Raw genomic sequence first — 16334 nt, forward strand, 5'->3', positions numbered from 1 at the left:
GGCAGCGCCAACACACGCGGGGCGGGCGGGACCCGGCGGGAGGGGCGGCACCGCCGCTGCCTCTCCGCGCTTAAAGGGCTCGCGGCGGCCGCTCAGAGGATGGGGTTTGTGAGCAGGATTTCACGGTGCTGGTGGTTGGCGGGGCGGCCCTCTTTCCACAGCTTTATAGGGCTGCGTTAAAGCCGTTCTTTGCTTTTTCAGCCCAAAAGCGCGGCTCGGGGCGCAGGGCGGGATGCCCGCTGCTGCTTATCTCCTCTCTGAGCTGCCCGTGATTCGCCTCTCCCAGGCCGCGCCTCAGCCGTGATAGCGCTGCGGGAAGCAGCAGGGGAGCCGCTGCCGCTCGGCTTTGTCCCTCCGCGCGGGGCCGGCTGTAGGCAGTGCTTGGGGCCGTGCTGCCATCTGCGGCTTTCCTGTCCCACTTTGTTGCGTCCTTTTTTCTTTTAATTTCCCTCCCCACGAAGGGGAAGAGGTTTTCCGCTCTTAAAAAAACCAAGCAAAAACTGCTGAGGTGCTGCGCCGAGCCCGCGCTGTGAGGGGACCAACCGCCATCGCCTCAGCTCAGGCGGGAACGGCGGCTCGGGGTCCGTCCCACAGCACAGCCCTACAGCACAGCCCTACAGCACAGCCCTACAGCACAGCCCTACAGCACAGTCCCGTTGCAATCTTCGCCCCGAGCTCCAGGCCGGGCCCAACTCGCCATGGAGAAATACGAGGTGGTTCCCCAAGGGCCCTGCGAGCAGCGGCGGGGTGCGTGCCGCCGTAGGCCCGGCTGAGTGTTGGTGATCTATGTCCCCCTCAGGTCCTGCAGCAGCTGCAGCCCGGGGCGTTGGGAACCGTGCTGGTAGCGGGGCTGAAAGCAGAAAGAAACGCGAAGGACAGATTTGTAATAAAGCAGGTGAGAGGGCGGTTGCTAGGAAAACAAGACGCCATCTGTGTGGTGCTCCGTGTTCCTTTTTGATAGCAACAGGTGAATGTGGCGGGCAGCTTGGCTGCATGGAAAGCTTACACTTTACACAGTACTTCTGGAGATTACCAGAATATTGAGAAAGCTTACCAGAATACCGACGCAGAACTGTGGAAAGTAGGGCTATCCAGTGTGTTTTCAGCTAAGCATGATGCTGCTTTGACAGTGCAGAATGTTGGCCTGCTGTCACAGAGTCATTTATAGCTCTCTTTGTGCTTATCTCCCAAATACAAGACTGTTCCAATCATTAAAGATTCAAGCTATCGTTTTAAACTTATGCCAATTCGTACTCAGTTGTCAGTTCTAATCTGAGCAAGATCATACTGCCTTGAAGTTTCGTTTTCACTATATTACGACCTCAACTTTGTCTTCTGTTTGGTGCAGGTTGAATGCATTGATGAAAAGCAAGCAAATGAGGCCTTGAAGGAGGTATCTGCAGTTCTTCTTTACTAGCTTCACTTGTGGAAACCAAGCTCTTTAGCAGAACAAGGTTTTATCTGAGCATTAAGTATGTGAATAAGGGGCAGGACGATCTCAGGGATGTTTTCCCTGCCATCTGCTTGAGTTCAGGCCAGAATTTGTTTATTAAACATTCTTATATTTGAATATGTACATTCACTCTCACAAACAAAACTACAGGGCACTAAGCTGAATTCCTGTTACCTTTTCCAACAACAGCAAATAGGTTAAAGTAAGTGGAGTATGTGGGTTTGTTTTTTTCATCAGCATTTCTTTTGTTTATGCTATGCAGGCAATGGGTTTGCTACAACTTCATCATTTACGCATCTGTGCTTACAAGGAATTGTTTGTGACTTGGGATAATGAGGTGAGAATTAACTAGGATTAGTTATGGTTACTGTTGTAGGCATGTAAGCATTTCTGTGGTTGGGGTCATTGGTATAAGGTGCTAAATAAAAGGCTGTTTAGTATGAAATTAACCCGTGTTTTAATTTCTGAATAAACATGGTGAAAATTATGAAGGTAAATGGATTGCTGTCCATCACATGGCAGTACTGCATGCTAGCTCAGATTTTGGAATGAAATTTCTACTGCTTCTGTCCTGTTTTCTAATGCATACGTGATTTTAAGCTGCTTTTGTTCCATCTCCAGCAAACCCGTGTTAGAGAAAAAAAACAAAACAAGGAAATTCCCACTTCTATAGAAAGGTAAAAATCCTGAGGTTTTGTGCATGGACAATTAGCGCTCAGATGAAATTCATCTGAAATTGACTTTTATGATGTATTTTTGACTTGAATTGTCCCATGTGGTTTCATATAAGAAATACTTGATAATGTTCTGAACAACAGATGCTCTGTTTTTAATATTAGAAAGTAAATATTGTCTGCTTTGTGAGAAATTAAACATCTTGGGATGCCTTGGTTTTGGTGAACTTCATATCTACCAGCTTGGCCAAGTCCTTGGTTTAATCTTTATTACTGGATATGTCATTATCTGCAAGCAATTAGTCAATCTTGGTGTGATGTTTTATTACAGATATCATCTGTGTTCCTTTGTCTGGTAATGCAGCACTCAGGCCAAGCAGATCTTTCATCTCTGATCAAGACAAAAAGGCAGAAGCAAGAGAAAATAGCAAATATGGTAAAATGTACAGATGAGGCAACTAGCTGGACTGACTGAATCTCACTGCATTTATGTTTCTTCCTCTGTATTCTTTCTTTCTAAAAGACCTCAGAGGTCTTTCCTCAAGACCTTCAAAGCACAGTGTTTTGCTGTAGGGTACTTCTGGAAGCAATCTTTGTCCTTAATCACTGTGACATTTCTGTAACACTAACTCTTTGTGTAGCTTGTTCTCAAGGAATTACATCTTTCTCCATTTTACATGTGCACCCATGAAGAAAAATATAGATAACTGTTTTTGCTGAACACACACAGTGATGATCTATGTGGAGAAAATAACACTTCCTTATTGGTGGGACTTTACTTCAAACAACGGTATTCTCTTTTGTTGAATGCCTAAATTCTCTGTTATGTTATTCTGTGTATGTTATGCTTTCATGTATATACTCATCAACAGGTGACTCTGAGGTTTCTGGGACAGATCGTGGATGCTTTGGTTTATATACACAAGCAAAATATATTCCATAGGTGAGCAGAAACCTTGTTCTCTTTATTTGATGGTCACACTGTTCTTCATTCATTGTTCTGAGACTCTTGGCTCAGTACAGCTGCTCACTTAAGAAGTGAATTTTACTTTCTAATGTGTGAAGATGCTGGAAATGTGTAGTTCTGTGTCATTAGAATCTGATTTCACATGCTGACGGAAAATATTTGCATTGCAGAAATCTCAAGCCATCAAACATACTTATGACTGGCGAAGCATCCTTCAAGCTTTGTGACTTCAGTACAGAAACACTTATGACCGATGAATGGAAATGGAAAATAAGAGTGCAAGAAAGTAGATATATCTTTTTGCTTTGCTTTGCTTTTACAATACATTTAAAAGATTCAGATATGGTGGATGTTTTTAATCTTTGGAGAAAAAACAAGCCACAAAGTTATCTAGCTTACGCCTCCTCCACATTTATACTACTGTTCTTCAAAAAACATGAATAGAATATTTGCCTGTAGCATTAACTGCATTCACAATTGAAAACTGTAAATCTCAAAGCTCCTCCACAACAAATACAGTTGGAATCATTTTTAGCATGAAATATAAGCAGCAACATCTTGAAAAATCATTTATTAGTTGTAGTGTCTCTTGCATTCTGTTGCAGCATATCAACAGTAGAAAAACAACAAACAAACACCAATCTCTGTTACATGTCTCTATAACTTAGACAACTACTGCCTGTACAAGCAGCACTGTGTATGGCACAATGTCAGCAACATTACCTTGGGATTCTTATTTCAACAGATCACAAGTGTTGGATGGCTCCGGAAGCAATCAGTTTTTCTTTCAGTGATAAGTCTGACATCTGGTCTCTGGGGTGTATCCTACTTGACATGGTGACCTGTTCTACTTTGAATGTATGTAATAATGTTTCATTAAAATATGAGCCCACCACAGAACATCTGTAACCGAGTGTGGTAAAGCTCTGTTGTTACTGTACTATTTACAGGCAGAAGAAATCACTTTGTTACTGCAGGATATAAGACGAAATGCCAGCCATCTTGAAAGAGTTCCGTCCCTAATGCAAAAAGCAGATAACAGTTCTTTGTCTTTATACCCAATTTTATGCATGATGCTACAGATCCAGTCCAACATGAGACCCACAGCAAAGTGAGTTTGAGATGTTTTCCTTTTGTGTCCTAAACCCCAACTACAAAGACTGAAAGGACTGGAATCAAAGCTAATAAAAAAAGAAAGAGAGATGCCTGTAGAACTTTCTCTGTAACGTACCAGATCTAATTTATTGGTGCTACTTCTGTTTCTCCTAACTTTAGGGATCTGATCGATGTGCCAGTTATTGGGGAATGCCTGCTGATTGTTGGTTCATCTTTGTTAAAAAAGAAGAAGACTTTGTCTTCCTGTATAATAGATATGTTCCTTGGGGGTGGAATCGGAAGCATTCTAGGTAATAAGGAAAATAAGACAAATTTAATATAGTAGCTATTTTTTTTGTTGGAAAGAAAGCAGTAAATTTTCCAGTCAGCATGTATTCTACTTGAAAACAAATTATTGGACTTTCATTTTATTTAAATTGAAATGGCGTGCTCTCTAGTGGAAAAATCACTGTACAGTCTTGTCTGCAACCTGCTCAGCTTAGCAGCCATTAGTTCTGTGCACATCAAATGGGGCCAGAAATAAGTTCTCAGAAAACTTGGGAACCGTGCTTACTTTGTCTGTATGCTACCGTGTTTGCCCATTTATGCCAATGAAAGACCTGCTCTGCTATTTTCTTTATGAGCAAGGATGAGGTTATCTTAATATAAACAGCCATGTGAGTGATTTAAAGCCCCCAGCCCTGCCTGATTCAATACTCTAAGAGTTCCCCAAAATATGTGTGAAAAATGGAGATCACTGGGATGGAACATAACATGCTGGAATATTGAATGATTGATGCTTTAGGGAAAAAGGGCTTCCCTTTCAACAGTCACAAACTGCATTATTTCCGTTTATGTGAATTCATGTCTTGCACATAAATAGATAAAGTTTGTGTGATTTTTGTTTCAAATGATGAGAAGAATTTCCTTTTTGTTTTTTTAACATAGAATTCATGCAGGCTTTCTGGGACGTAGAAGAAGCACAGGATAAAGCCATGCAGCACCTTGCCTGCTTTGTAGGAGATAAAAGTGGTAAGGTTTGCTTTGTTTATTTGAACTTTTCTTTCCTTGCCTTTTGAGATAATAGGAAGAAGAAAAAAATCTCACAGCAATGATAGTGAAATTGCTCTCTTTCTGATCTTTTGAACATACTGTAATAGACCACTCATTGAGGTGGCTGTGTTGGTGCTTGTTTGTAAAAGTTTTTGTTGAGAAGCAGAGGTATATTACTGTGTAAGAAAAAACAGGCACTGGAAACATAATGATGTTTAGATTGGGAACTGAGTTGAATAGTCAAACTAACATTAATTGAGGGAGGTAATTTATATAATAAACAAATTCAAACACAGAAGTGTTTAATATCTTAATTAATAAGTGTAGGGGAACTGTTAGGTCAGGGCTTGAACGTGGTGATTGAGCTGGTGAAGGGCTGTGGCTGCCCATGGAGTACAGACAAATTGTTTGCACTTTGCTCCCCTTGTGACCAGAAGGGGTGGGCCCAGGGTGCAGCTCCTCTGGGCTCATATAAAGGCCGAGCACTGAAGGGAGAGCATCTCTTGGAGCTGGGCTGCTTCCTGAGAAAGAGTGCTGTACAGCCAGAGAGCCCATTCGCCCAATACTGGTCTACCTGCAGATACTTTGCCTGGTTTTACCAAGAACATGTCAGAAGCAACTTTGCTTCTTTGTGAGCAGAACAGTAAGAAAAGAGTAACCTTTTTTTTCCCTTTAGAGTTGAATTCATTTTCAACACTCTTACTGAAGAAAAGATTATTATTGTCTTTGGTTCAGGTTGTTGTATTGAAATAACCCATCATTCACAGGGACTCAAATTTGTTTGAAACTGAAACTCATGTTCTGAAGCATAACCATCTTCTGAGCAATCTAAGCAACTGACTGTTTAACTGAATGTTATCTCAAATTATTTCTCTTCCCCACAGCTCTACCCTATCTGCTAAGACTCACAGAATTGATTGCTTTTTCCATGAAGACTCATACAGATTCTTTCAAGATACATGTAGATGGTTGCAATTTATTGCTTGGAATTCTTAGTCAAGGTACAGTTATGAGACTTCTGACAAGTGCTGGGTAATGCAGCTTATCTCTTATGGTGTTACATGTAGGAGACAAAGTTTGAGATGGTTTCTGAAATATTTTCAGGGGCTAAATTTAAGGTAATGGACAAAGTTATCCAGCTTTAATAAAAGCCTAGATTCTCAGGGGCTTTCTTTAGAGTAATAGAGTAATATAGAGATATAAATTAATTCTATATTAAAGTGTAAATTTTAAATCGAGGATACTGGTTTTAGGCTACTGAATCTATTTCTTATTATGCGTAAGAGACTTTCAGTGCTCTGCTATTTGAATTTCAAAGCATAAAAGTACATACATCTTGCTTTCTCATATTGTCCCTTCTGCCTTTTTCTTGGCAACGTACCACTGTAATAACTATGTTACAGGATTGAGAGTAATAAGAGTTATATTTCAGGAAAAAGAAAATAAGATTTGAAATAACTTTAGGATTTATTATGTGAAAAAATGCTGTTAGTTGAATGCTTTATTTAAGAAGAGAGCAGGAGATTCAAACTTCATTCAAAGTCACTGAAATTCATGTTATTTTAATGCTTGGCAGCTCTAGAACAGGATGTGGTGATGGTTCTGGGTGAGGATGTGACCAACTCTCTGTTAGAGATACTGAAAAGGCACTCCAAAGATGAAGAGTTTCTTTCTTTGATCTGCCCATTACTGATGATGATTTCAGCTGATGGTTAGTTGCTCTGTTTTTTGGGTGGCTTTTTTGTTTTTTTTGGGGGGTGGGATATTCTTATTTTCCCACTTTTGTGATGTAATCTGAGATAAATGCAAAACTGATGGATTCACTGAGATGTTGGTGTTTATAGGCACATTGCAGCATCTGTACAACATTCATCAGAAGAATGTTCTGTAAATAGTCCTGGGATTTAACAGGAGTGGGGTAACCTACACAGAGTAACTTGTACAAAGTGTCATGAAGGTTCTACGTTTGTACAAGTTACTGAATAATACTAAACTTTGTGCTGCTTCCCAACTCTGATGAGGTGACTTCCACTGAGAAGTTGCAAACGCTTAAGAGTAGAGGAATTCCTCCCCTCTCTGTTCCTTTTCTGTTCTGTCAATTGTAGATCTGTAAGGAAAATTGATTGGCTATAATCTGTTTAAAAGAGTCACTTAAGCTAAACACTTTGCTTAAGTACATCACATTAAAGAATCTAATCTGTGTTCTTTTTTCTTTCTTGTGATATGTTTACTGTTTTTGTTATCGCTGTTTAAATATGTTAGTTATCTGTTGTGAGGGCAGTGAGCAGAACAAATATGCTAGATTTCATAGGATTTCTTTTTATGTGTCCTCTAGAAGTTGCTGCGGAAAATCTAAGGAAGGCTGGATTAATTTCAGATCTTCTGTCAGTTTTACCAAGCTTTATTCATAATGAGCAGATCTGCCACTCTAGCTGTGCAGTTCTCTGGAGCTTGGCTGTGAGTGGTAAGTGGAAGATAAGCACAACTGCACTTGATGTGTTTTATTTCCTCTGCATGACTAAACACCCTTTTGATTTATGTGACCTGCAAAATGCCCACCCTGTGGACTGTTTTCAGTCCAAAATGATGTTATTTCTGGAGGATTTCTGCTGTGATGTGCAAATATAATTTAAATGACAAAGTAGTTCCTGGAGAAGTTCAGCTTTCTTCAATAGCCAGTATTATTTAGTAATGCTGTAAAATTTGATTTGCATATTTTGAATTCGTTCCCTTTCTGTTGTCTGTGCTGAAATAATGTTGTTATTCCAGTGCCACCACCTATTAATGTTTTACTGATATAATTTGACATATATGCTTTGCTTAGGACAGTATTACTTGATTAAACAACTCAATGCATTTCTTTTTTTGTTATGGTATTTTAGGGAACAGCGTAGACCAGGCAATGCTGCCACGTGCTGTTCCCATTATTGCTAAAGTCATTCAAGAGCACCCCCAGAATGGAGCAGTTCTGAAGTCAGCCTGTTCAGCTTTGTGGGTGCTGTCACTGCAAGGTGTGTTTTCCCAAGGTATTTTCACTGTCTTCTTTGGATGGGAAAGGCCAAGCACTTCTGTCAGTTGGTTCTTGGAGTACAGGCTGCTTGGCCTCAGCAGGCTCTGCAGGTGGCAGCAGAGTTAGAAACTTACAGTCTTAATAAACCCTCTTTGTACTCACTCCTGACACAGTAATGAAGCTGTTTTGGAAGAACCATGACAATTATGTAACTAGATACTTTTGATGTGTGGATACTGCAGGGATCCACAGCTACAACAGTTTATGTTGTGCAGAGCACCCTGTCTGGCCTTTCTCGAGACAAGGAATCCCACTTGAGTTACTCTGTTATGTGCTACTAGTTTGAACGTGCTGTTATAAGGTGTGTGTATACATACAGGTTTTGTTTAGGTTTGTTTTGGGCCATTTGATTTGAAATTTGGCAACACTTCAGATGAAAAAGTGAAACATGCACCTTTTTTTTATCATCATGCACACAAACAAATGTATCTTTGCAATACTATTCTGCTTCTCCCACGTGCAAGAATATTGCCATATGTTTACATACTGCCCTGCAGTCCTATCATTCTTTTCCCCAAGAGAAGCTGAATAAGATGCATTGAGCAGTGTACTCTTTACTCCTTTCTAGTGCCAACCAGTAGAATATGTTGAGTGTCTGGGACTCTCCATCCCTTTTAGCTTGAAGAGTGAAAGGAAATCTTGCCATCAAAGATGTATCAGAATTTTTTTTTCCTAGGCTTCTAGAGGAACTCACAGTAAGACTTTATTAGGCCTATATTACAGTTATATGGGCTTTCACACCCATTCCTTCTTTTGATGCATAGTTAAATGTACTTTCAAAAACGGGAGGCAAAAATTGAGATGAGTGTTTAAAACATTAATGTTTTTATTTATTTTTTTTAAAGGTTTTTTGACTGAAAATGACTATGAGCCCACAACAGCCCTTCTGATGGATGCACTTAGGATGAACCTGGAAAAACCATTGGTGGTGAATAATGCCTGCCTGGCATTAGCAAGCCTTCTAAGGCTATCTGGTAATATTGAACAATTAGTTTTTGTTAATTGCAAGTCACCTCAGTTATAAACATTTCTGTACAGTTCAAGAGTTCATAGTGGAACTGAGATTATCATCTGCTCTGCTTTGTTAATCATCCCTTTCTTGCAGAAGGGGGAAAACGGATAGTAAAACTGGAAGTGCACTTTTTTTCTTCTTGTGGATGTGGTATGCATGTCTGAGAAGCAGATCAGCACAGTCTGATTATTAACTTGAGTGTTCTCACTTTTTTATTTACAGTGGGTAGAGCTCAGAGAAACAATACATATGAAAATATTACCTCTGCTATGCAACGTCATGCTGCATATATGGTTCTTCACTTGCCCAAATATTCTTCAGAAAAGCTTCTAGGAAGGCTGAAAAGATGTGACTTCCTGGAGGAATGTTATATGTGTGCTGTCAGCGGCAAGGGACCAGAAAGCAAATAGCACAGTCTGCAGCTACCAGTTAGTCCAGCAGTGTTTGTTTCCCTTCCAGAAATAGCAGCTTTCAGATTTATAACGGATCCAAAAGGCAGTGGAATAAACCTGATCAAAGATGCCTACCAGTTCTACTGCGATGATCCACAAGTGGTGGAAAGTATCTGCGTGCTGATTAACGAGATGGTTCAGTACGGTAAGACTGTGGTGTCATCTGTCCAATCTCTTCCCCCTGCCCTCCCCCGAAAAAGAACAATTAGTGAAGAAGCAGTAGCTACTCAGGTAAATTGAAACTGCCCTCTGGAAAGGCTTAACATATATCTTAGAAGGGAAGATGAACTGGAATTGTGAATTCATCCCATTCTTGTCACTGAATAATTGCAAATGCCTTTGTAAATGTACAAATGTTCCAACTTCATTTTACATTCTATTTATGTAGATCTATTTCCTTTCTGCTCCCCTTCAGTCCCTGCTAAAACCACCGGAAGTCATACCAGAAACCATAAATTATCCTTTATCATTTATATTCTAGATGACATTATACTAGAAATGGTGTCGTTGCAAATGGAAAAGCTGCTGGTTGAAATAAAAAGCCGGTTTCCATCTAGCATGGTACGCAGAAGTCACTGACAATAACGGGTGCTTGCTTAATGTTACAGACGTTGTCGTTCTGAAATGGTTGGAGTTACATACTGCAGAACTTTACAGAACTGCGTGAACACTGAAGCTGTACAAATACACTTCTGATAGTTTGCCTGAAGGGTTAAAAGTTAAATTCCAACACAGTCATAATGGGGGAAAAAAAAACAAACAAACCTGTTAAAACACCAGAAATGGCTGACAGATAACAGAAAGGTTATTTGAGCTATTTAATGTGTCATTGTAAAATTTCCTCTACAATGGCTTGCTGTCAGGTAGCCATCAATGAGACAATTAGAAGGTGTCTTTTTCCCAGCAAGCCAATATAACTGGGTAGTCTTATAACCCTTTTTATTTAGTTATACATTTATTCTGCTCACATAAATTGTCTCAGACAGATGCAAACAAACTTGTTCTCCACTGTCTCCTGCAGGCACTGCCTGAAGCACATTAATGAAAGCTGAAGCTGTAAGTTAGTGCATTTAAAAAAAACACAAAAATAAAGCAGCAATGCTCCCTCTGTTGCAAATGCAATTTGTTGTTCCCTGTGCTCCATGATAACAGACAAAGCAGACAGACAAGAGCAGAATCTCTTAATCTAGCAGTACGCTGTGTGGCATGCAACTGCTAATTCTCTGAAACTTGTACCTTGCTACTTTCCACTGCTTAGGTTATTAAAACTGCATTAGTATTCAGTCTGGCAATTACAACTGCTTTGGATTTTGCAGAATCAAACCCCATGTGTTTAAAACATCATTTGTTTTAAAGGCTTAACTGTTTAAACACAGTTCTTTATTAATAGAGAAGTACAAAAATAATTGAAACAACAAAGTAGTCTTATAATCAGTTCTCATCTTTCTCTCCAGGAGATTATGGCCCTTGTGGACACAGCACTTTTGAGACTACAGGAGTAAAAGCTTTCTGTATAAGAACAAGGCCTGCAGACTTCTGGCTCAGATATAAAAGCCTGGATCATCCTGAAGTATTTCACAAGATATTTCTCACCAGGAAGATTACTATTGGGCCATTAACAATACTTGATTCTATGCTGTGTTTAGTTACCGCAACTGTGAGACTAATAGCAATACTTAAGAGCTTGCCTTACTTTGTAGACTTCAAAAATATCCAAAATAAAGGTTTTAGTCTTGACAGTTTCAGTAAAGCAGTATCAGCTTCTTCCTGCACCCATCGCAATTTAAAAGCGTTCTCTTTTTATTACTCATTTAATATTTATTTTCTTTCCAATTACTGATGAAGTATTTCACAAATGCAGGCATTTACAAGTATTGTGCCATTACGTGTGTGTACTGTTCAGAAAAGGGATACTTCAGCAGTATTCTTGTATGTGAATGTTGCCATACTGTGCTGGGTTTCTGTTTGTACTATTGTATGAAATTGCTGCTGTTAGTTCTGAGCAGCTCTCCTTGAATTTGCCTGGGATCTGACAGTGAAGCAGCAAATGCAGTTAAAGAACACAGTGTGGAATCATTCAAGTCTCACGGTTTGACTTTAGATTTGTTCTTAAGAGCAGCTTCCCATTTCTTTTTCTCTAAGGTGTACAGTCTCATAGCTGCTTGTGCATCCTGAATCTGAAAGAAAACAGAACAGAGTTTTAACTTAACAAAACATGGCTTGACATGACTTAAAGTTATTGTTCATAAACAGTGAAATCTTTCATTTTAATACATCCTTTCAAGTAGTTTCATAATCTCCTTCTATGTTCAGATCTTGACTGACTAGTGGAGGGAGGTGAACACGTAAGGTGCCCACTACAATGTTGTGCAGTGTTCTCTCTGATTGTGACTTGGAAAATCATTATGAGAAAATAGTCTTGATTTACAGCATCTTGGAGATACCTGCACAACTTGCTCACTTTTTCAACTCCTTTACCTGTTAGCTTCAGTGTTTCAGTGGATAAGAGAAGAGGATATCACTGCTGAGAGCAGGCTCTCACTATTGATGCATTTATTTCTATCCTCTTCATCACAGCGCAACAGTGCAGTGTGCTGCTTTTAATGTAAGCAATTTGACATTACTTTTCTCCCTGGGGCTCTTAAAATAACAAGAATCAGTAGTTAAAAATACAGATGACTTGTACAAACGTAGCTTATGAAAGTAAAGTATCCAAGTGGTATGGAGTGTAAGAAGACTTAGAGAGCAACCTTTTTACATGACTGTATCCAAGCAGAGCTTGCTGACTTCCATTGAGAGGTCAGAATGAAGGCATGGGACTCCAGAATGAACTCTGATCCCAGAAGCAAAGTGTACCATGTTGTCAAGCTACTCATGAAAGGCTACATTGATGAGATACATACCGAGCAGTGCTCTGATGTCTGCACTTTAACATCTAGAATTCTATCACAGAGCAGCTTCAACGATGGCCGTGCGCACTAGAAATATAAAGATTAAATCACGCTTTATCACACTGCTTGAATTATGTATGTGTATATATATACAGCTTGCCTTGGTGAACTGGCAAGGAGAATTAATGAATTATAAGGCTTATGCACATCTGTTTGTCCTGCTTAGAGGATTTTCTATGTAGTCCCATAACCCTAAGGTTTAGGTTTGAGGTATTTTACTGTGAAAAACAGAGTATGTAGTTATGAAAAGTAAAATACATCCTATGCTTTTACTTCTAGAGTCCAAGTAGAAACTTGAAACCATCTATTTTTTTAATATCCATGTGCAAATGATACTATTAAGAGTATCCCATGTCTTTACTATAACTGTAACTATAACTTACTACAACAAATCTTCTTTTGCTATTCCAGAAGAGCATTATGAAGACCATGTACGTGCTAAGGAGGACTGCTGAACCTTGTGCAGAGGTATTACAGGTAATACTTGCAGCTAACAAAGTAACACTGCCATACTTCAAACAGTAACCAAGCATTCAGTTAGATTGGTATTTTCAACCAACAAAAAGTAGATATCTCTGTTTCAGGTTGAAAAGAAGAAATGGGGACAAGTGAGGCAAGCACAGGAGTGAGTGGGCTAAAAGCTGGGAGTCAGCAGCTCGGGTGTCAGTTAATCAAGGTACTCCTTTCCATCACTTTCTTACCATGACTCTCTGTCTGAAAGGTTTGTATTTTTGCGTGTCGCGCATTTTCTTCTTAGGATGATCAAGGAATAAGACCTGAAAGAAATCACATTTCCAGCGTAAAGAGTGCTGCTACACAAAAACTAATACAGCTGAATGCACAGCTTCCTGCTCTTCAGTATCCAAATCAATGCTATTAAGATCAGTGTGCAAGCTGAAGAACTTGGTGTGCCAGCAAACAGGGCTACGCTTGGTACAGCAAGAGAGGACAAGAAACTGAGCTAACAGTTAAAAAGCAGCAGTTCCTATGAGTTTAGGTGTGTTATTTGACTGATCCAGGAAGATGAATAATAAATTCATTGATTTTCAGTGTTTGGAGCTTTGTCTTCATAGCAACAAATCTGCAGCCATATTACCTTTAGGTCATTGTGTAATGCATGCCCAACTAATATCCTTCCATTCAAGATATCAGCGACCTCCTTCTGAACTGTTTTAAAGTCTTCACCTAAAGATGAAATGGAACACTCGACATTAGACACACAAAACATCTAAGCAACCTACAACCAATATATGGCATCTTTGTTATGAAGACAGCATTATGTCTTTTGGGACTGTGGTTACACAAGTTTGTGCTGTACAATCAACCCTCAGCTTGTTACAAGAGCACAGAGCCTTCCAGAAGGAGCACAGCAATAAAAGGAAGCAAACTTCTGAATTATTTCCATACCATAACTGACAGGTATATTTCTAATGGGATATTAGCCACCACTCGGCTTTTCAAAACAAGTCTAACAATTTTCCAAGCTCAGCCAAGGAGGATTTTGTGGCAGCCTGTTAAACCTGCCTTCCTTAAAGGACACTTTAGGAAAGAGCTCCTACCTGTCTTTAGATGCTCAGGTCGTATGCCGCTAACAGCTGTCCTGTAATCCGTCACCTCTTCTGTAGGCTTGACATACTTGTCATAAATGCACTTTCCAAACCGGTTCACAATGGACACACGAGCCACAATGCTGTCTTCGCCGTTGGGTCCCACTCCCACCATCTCACAGTCCATAGCTACAGCTCTTGTAAGGCTGGAAAAGAAAAAGACAACTCAGTGACACATCTCTTTACAGGGACCACACAGCAGAGCTGCGAGCAGCAGACTCAGATGTCAGCTCAACTTTTGTCTGCAGTCATTCGAAGCTAATCTTGATGCCTCTGCTGCTATGCCTCCTGCTGGAACACCACTCACCCTCCAGAAGACTTCTCTTTAACCAGCACCTGCTCCAAAGTCCGTTTGGGTTGGCCTGTTTCAAGTCCCATTTTCCTTCTAGCAACTTCTGCTGCTTCAGGTCCTATTGCTGCTTCGATATCTTTTGGATCAACATCATCAAACCAGATGTCAGGCCTGGTAAGTACAAATTTAACTGCATTAAGTAGTCTTAAAGTGACAGCATATCTCTACCGTGTACAAAAAGCACATTGATCTTTTAAAATCAAGAAAGCAGCTCTCTGAAAAGTAGTCTATGCTGTTATCTATGCAGATTTATTCATCTTCTGTTGCCCACAAGCTAGCCTGGAAGAGCACAGCTATTTGGAACGTACTTCTTGGTACGCCTCCTAAAACACATTTCCATATGCACGTGCTGATGCCTGAAGTACTCACTCTTTGGGCTGCTCTGCTTTACCTTCAGCTTTCCTCTTCTTATGTTTCACGTCGCTCTTCTCCTTTTCAATGCAGCCGTTTTTCCTTTTCTCTTTGCAGCCCTTCCCATCGCTTTTGGTGCCATTCACATTCTTGTCCTTTTCAGCCCTCCTGCCTTTGGGCTCAGCCATAGGAGCGTCGCCATCAGTGGAACTCTTGGCCCTCTTATCTGTGTGTTTAGGCTTTGAATTCTTGTCAGTTGCAGCCTTCTTGGGTTTCACCTTGGCCAAAGGAGGGCTGTGTGCATTCGGACCCCTGTCCTTTTTATTTGTGGATTTGGGTTTCAACACGTTTTGATCCCCAGTGCCAGCTGGAACCTGATGGCCGTTTCCCTCTTTGAGTGGATGCTGCTTCTTGGTGTATGTTTGAGATGAAGGCAGGGTCTCATTCGAGGCGCTTGCCTTCTGCTTCAGTAGCTAAAAGGGCCAAAGAAAAGAGGGGGAAAAAAGGAGAGAGAGAGAGAGAGATTATCTCCTTGATCATCATCTTCAATTCTCCCCCGACATCACTGCTCTGAGGGCTGAAGCAGAGCAGGGCTCTGGCTGGCCGCAACGCCCCATCCCCCGCGGGTTATTATTAGACATAAAAAGTCTTTTTAAACGATTACACCCAAAGTGGAACCGCGTTAACGAAGAGCCCGGCAGCCAGCCCGGCTCGCCCTCACCTCCTGCAGCGCCTTCCAGTTGGAGGAGAACTCCTGCGGGCTGCGGGGTAGGGCCGCCACCGTCGTCACCTTCGGGCCTTTCTGCGCGGCCATCCCCGCCTGCTGCCCGGTGCCTCGCTGGGTTTTCCTCCTCCGGCCCTTCCCACCGGCCGCCGCCTCGGGATCCGCTTTCGCCATGCGGAACCACGGCGGGGAACGGTGCAGCGCCCGGCGGGGAACGGCGCTCCGAGCTTTGCGTTCCGCTGCGGGGCTGGGACTGTGCGGGCTCCCCCTGGTGGCCAACCGCGGGGTGAACCCTACGGCGCAAGGAGCTTTCACACGGGGGTTCTGTGCGGGCGGGGTGTGCGGCCTGCGGGACATCGCCCCGAATCACAGCCCGCCCTTGGGGCTCTGGCTGTGCTGAGGTTTGGCGAGCAGGAACGCAGAGTTCAACATATCAGAGCCCTTTCCCCGCACAAATTACTCCTTGTTTATTTGGCTGCTGTAGTTGGCCCGAAGCTGCTCTCTTCGCTGCGCTCCTTGGCTGTAATGAAGTTGCAAATGTTGTGCAAAAGCTCTCCCCCTCCAGCTGTTCCT

At 41.4% G+C, this 16334-nt stretch overlaps 2 protein-coding genes across 5 annotated transcripts; one reads left to right on the forward strand and one right to left on the reverse strand.

Moving 5' to 3' along the window:
* Nucleotides 1–23: 23 nt before the first annotated feature.
* On the forward strand, nucleotides 24–11616 carry STKLD1 (serine/threonine kinase like domain containing 1). Of its 4 annotated transcripts, XM_072352700.1 has the most exons (19): nucleotides 24–713; nucleotides 800–895; nucleotides 1349–1393; nucleotides 1716–1790; nucleotides 2459–2563; nucleotides 3000–3070; nucleotides 3265–3380; nucleotides 3840–3952; nucleotides 4045–4205; nucleotides 4370–4500; nucleotides 5138–5221; nucleotides 6127–6243; nucleotides 6819–6953; nucleotides 7578–7706; nucleotides 8125–8253; nucleotides 9158–9286; nucleotides 9784–9921; nucleotides 10258–10337; nucleotides 11231–11523. In XM_072352700.1, the coding sequence occupies exons 1-19, from the start codon at nucleotides 699–701 to the stop codon at nucleotides 11276–11278; spliced, it is 1917 nt and encodes a 638-aa protein (XP_072208801.1). In that variant the 5' UTR covers nucleotides 24–698; the 3' UTR covers nucleotides 11279–11523. The 4 variants fall into 4 exon arrangements, with proteins under 4 accessions (XP_072208801.1, XP_072208802.1, XP_072208799.1 ...); XM_072352701.1 differs by lacking the exon at nucleotides 5138–5221 and having other exon boundaries at nucleotides 59–713; nucleotides 11231–11361; XM_072352698.1 differs by lacking the exon at nucleotides 10258–10337 and having other exon boundaries at nucleotides 577–713; nucleotides 11231–11616.
* REXO4 (REX4 homolog, 3'-5' exonuclease) lies at nucleotides 11501–16004 on the reverse strand. The gene is made up of 8 exons (XM_072352702.1): nucleotides 15759–16004; nucleotides 15056–15510; nucleotides 14642–14797; nucleotides 14287–14480; nucleotides 13824–13912; nucleotides 13429–13503; nucleotides 12680–12754; nucleotides 11501–11953 (listed from the first exon to the last, which is right to left on the reverse strand). The coding sequence occupies exons 1-8, from the start codon at nucleotides 15933–15935 to the stop codon at nucleotides 11861–11863; spliced, it is 1314 nt and encodes a 437-aa protein (XP_072208803.1). The 5' UTR covers nucleotides 15936–16004; the 3' UTR covers nucleotides 11501–11860.
* Nucleotides 16005–16334: the final 330 nt, after the last annotated feature.

Source organism: Excalfactoria chinensis, chromosome 18, assembly GCF_039878825.1.
Source record: "Excalfactoria chinensis isolate bCotChi1 chromosome 18, bCotChi1.hap2, whole genome shotgun sequence".
Classification (NCBI taxonomy): domain Eukaryota; kingdom Metazoa; phylum Chordata; class Aves; order Galliformes; family Phasianidae; genus Excalfactoria; species Excalfactoria chinensis.

Coding starts and splice junctions, on each gene's coding strand:
- STKLD1 (XM_072352698.1), top strand. Junction 4,501..5,137: donor TGGAATCGGAAGCATTCTAG/GTAATAAGGAAA, acceptor TTTTTAACATAG/AATTCATGCAGGCTTTCTGG. Junction 8,254..9,157: donor GTGGGTGCTGTCACTGCAAG/GTGTGTTTTCCC, acceptor TTTTTTTTAAAG/GTTTTTTGACTGAAAATGAC.
- REXO4 (XM_072352702.1), bottom strand. CDS start 15,935: ATGGCGAAAGCGGATCCCGAGGCGGCGGCCGGTGGGAAGGGCCGGAGG. Junction 15,511..15,758: donor ACTGGAAGGCGCTGCAGGAG/GTGAGGGCGAGC, acceptor TGGCCCTTTTAG/CTACTGAAGCAGAAGGCAAG. Junction 14,481..14,641: donor AAAGAGAAGTCTTCTGGAGG/GTGAGTGGTGTT, acceptor TTTCTTTTCCAG/CCTTACAAGAGCTGTAGCTA.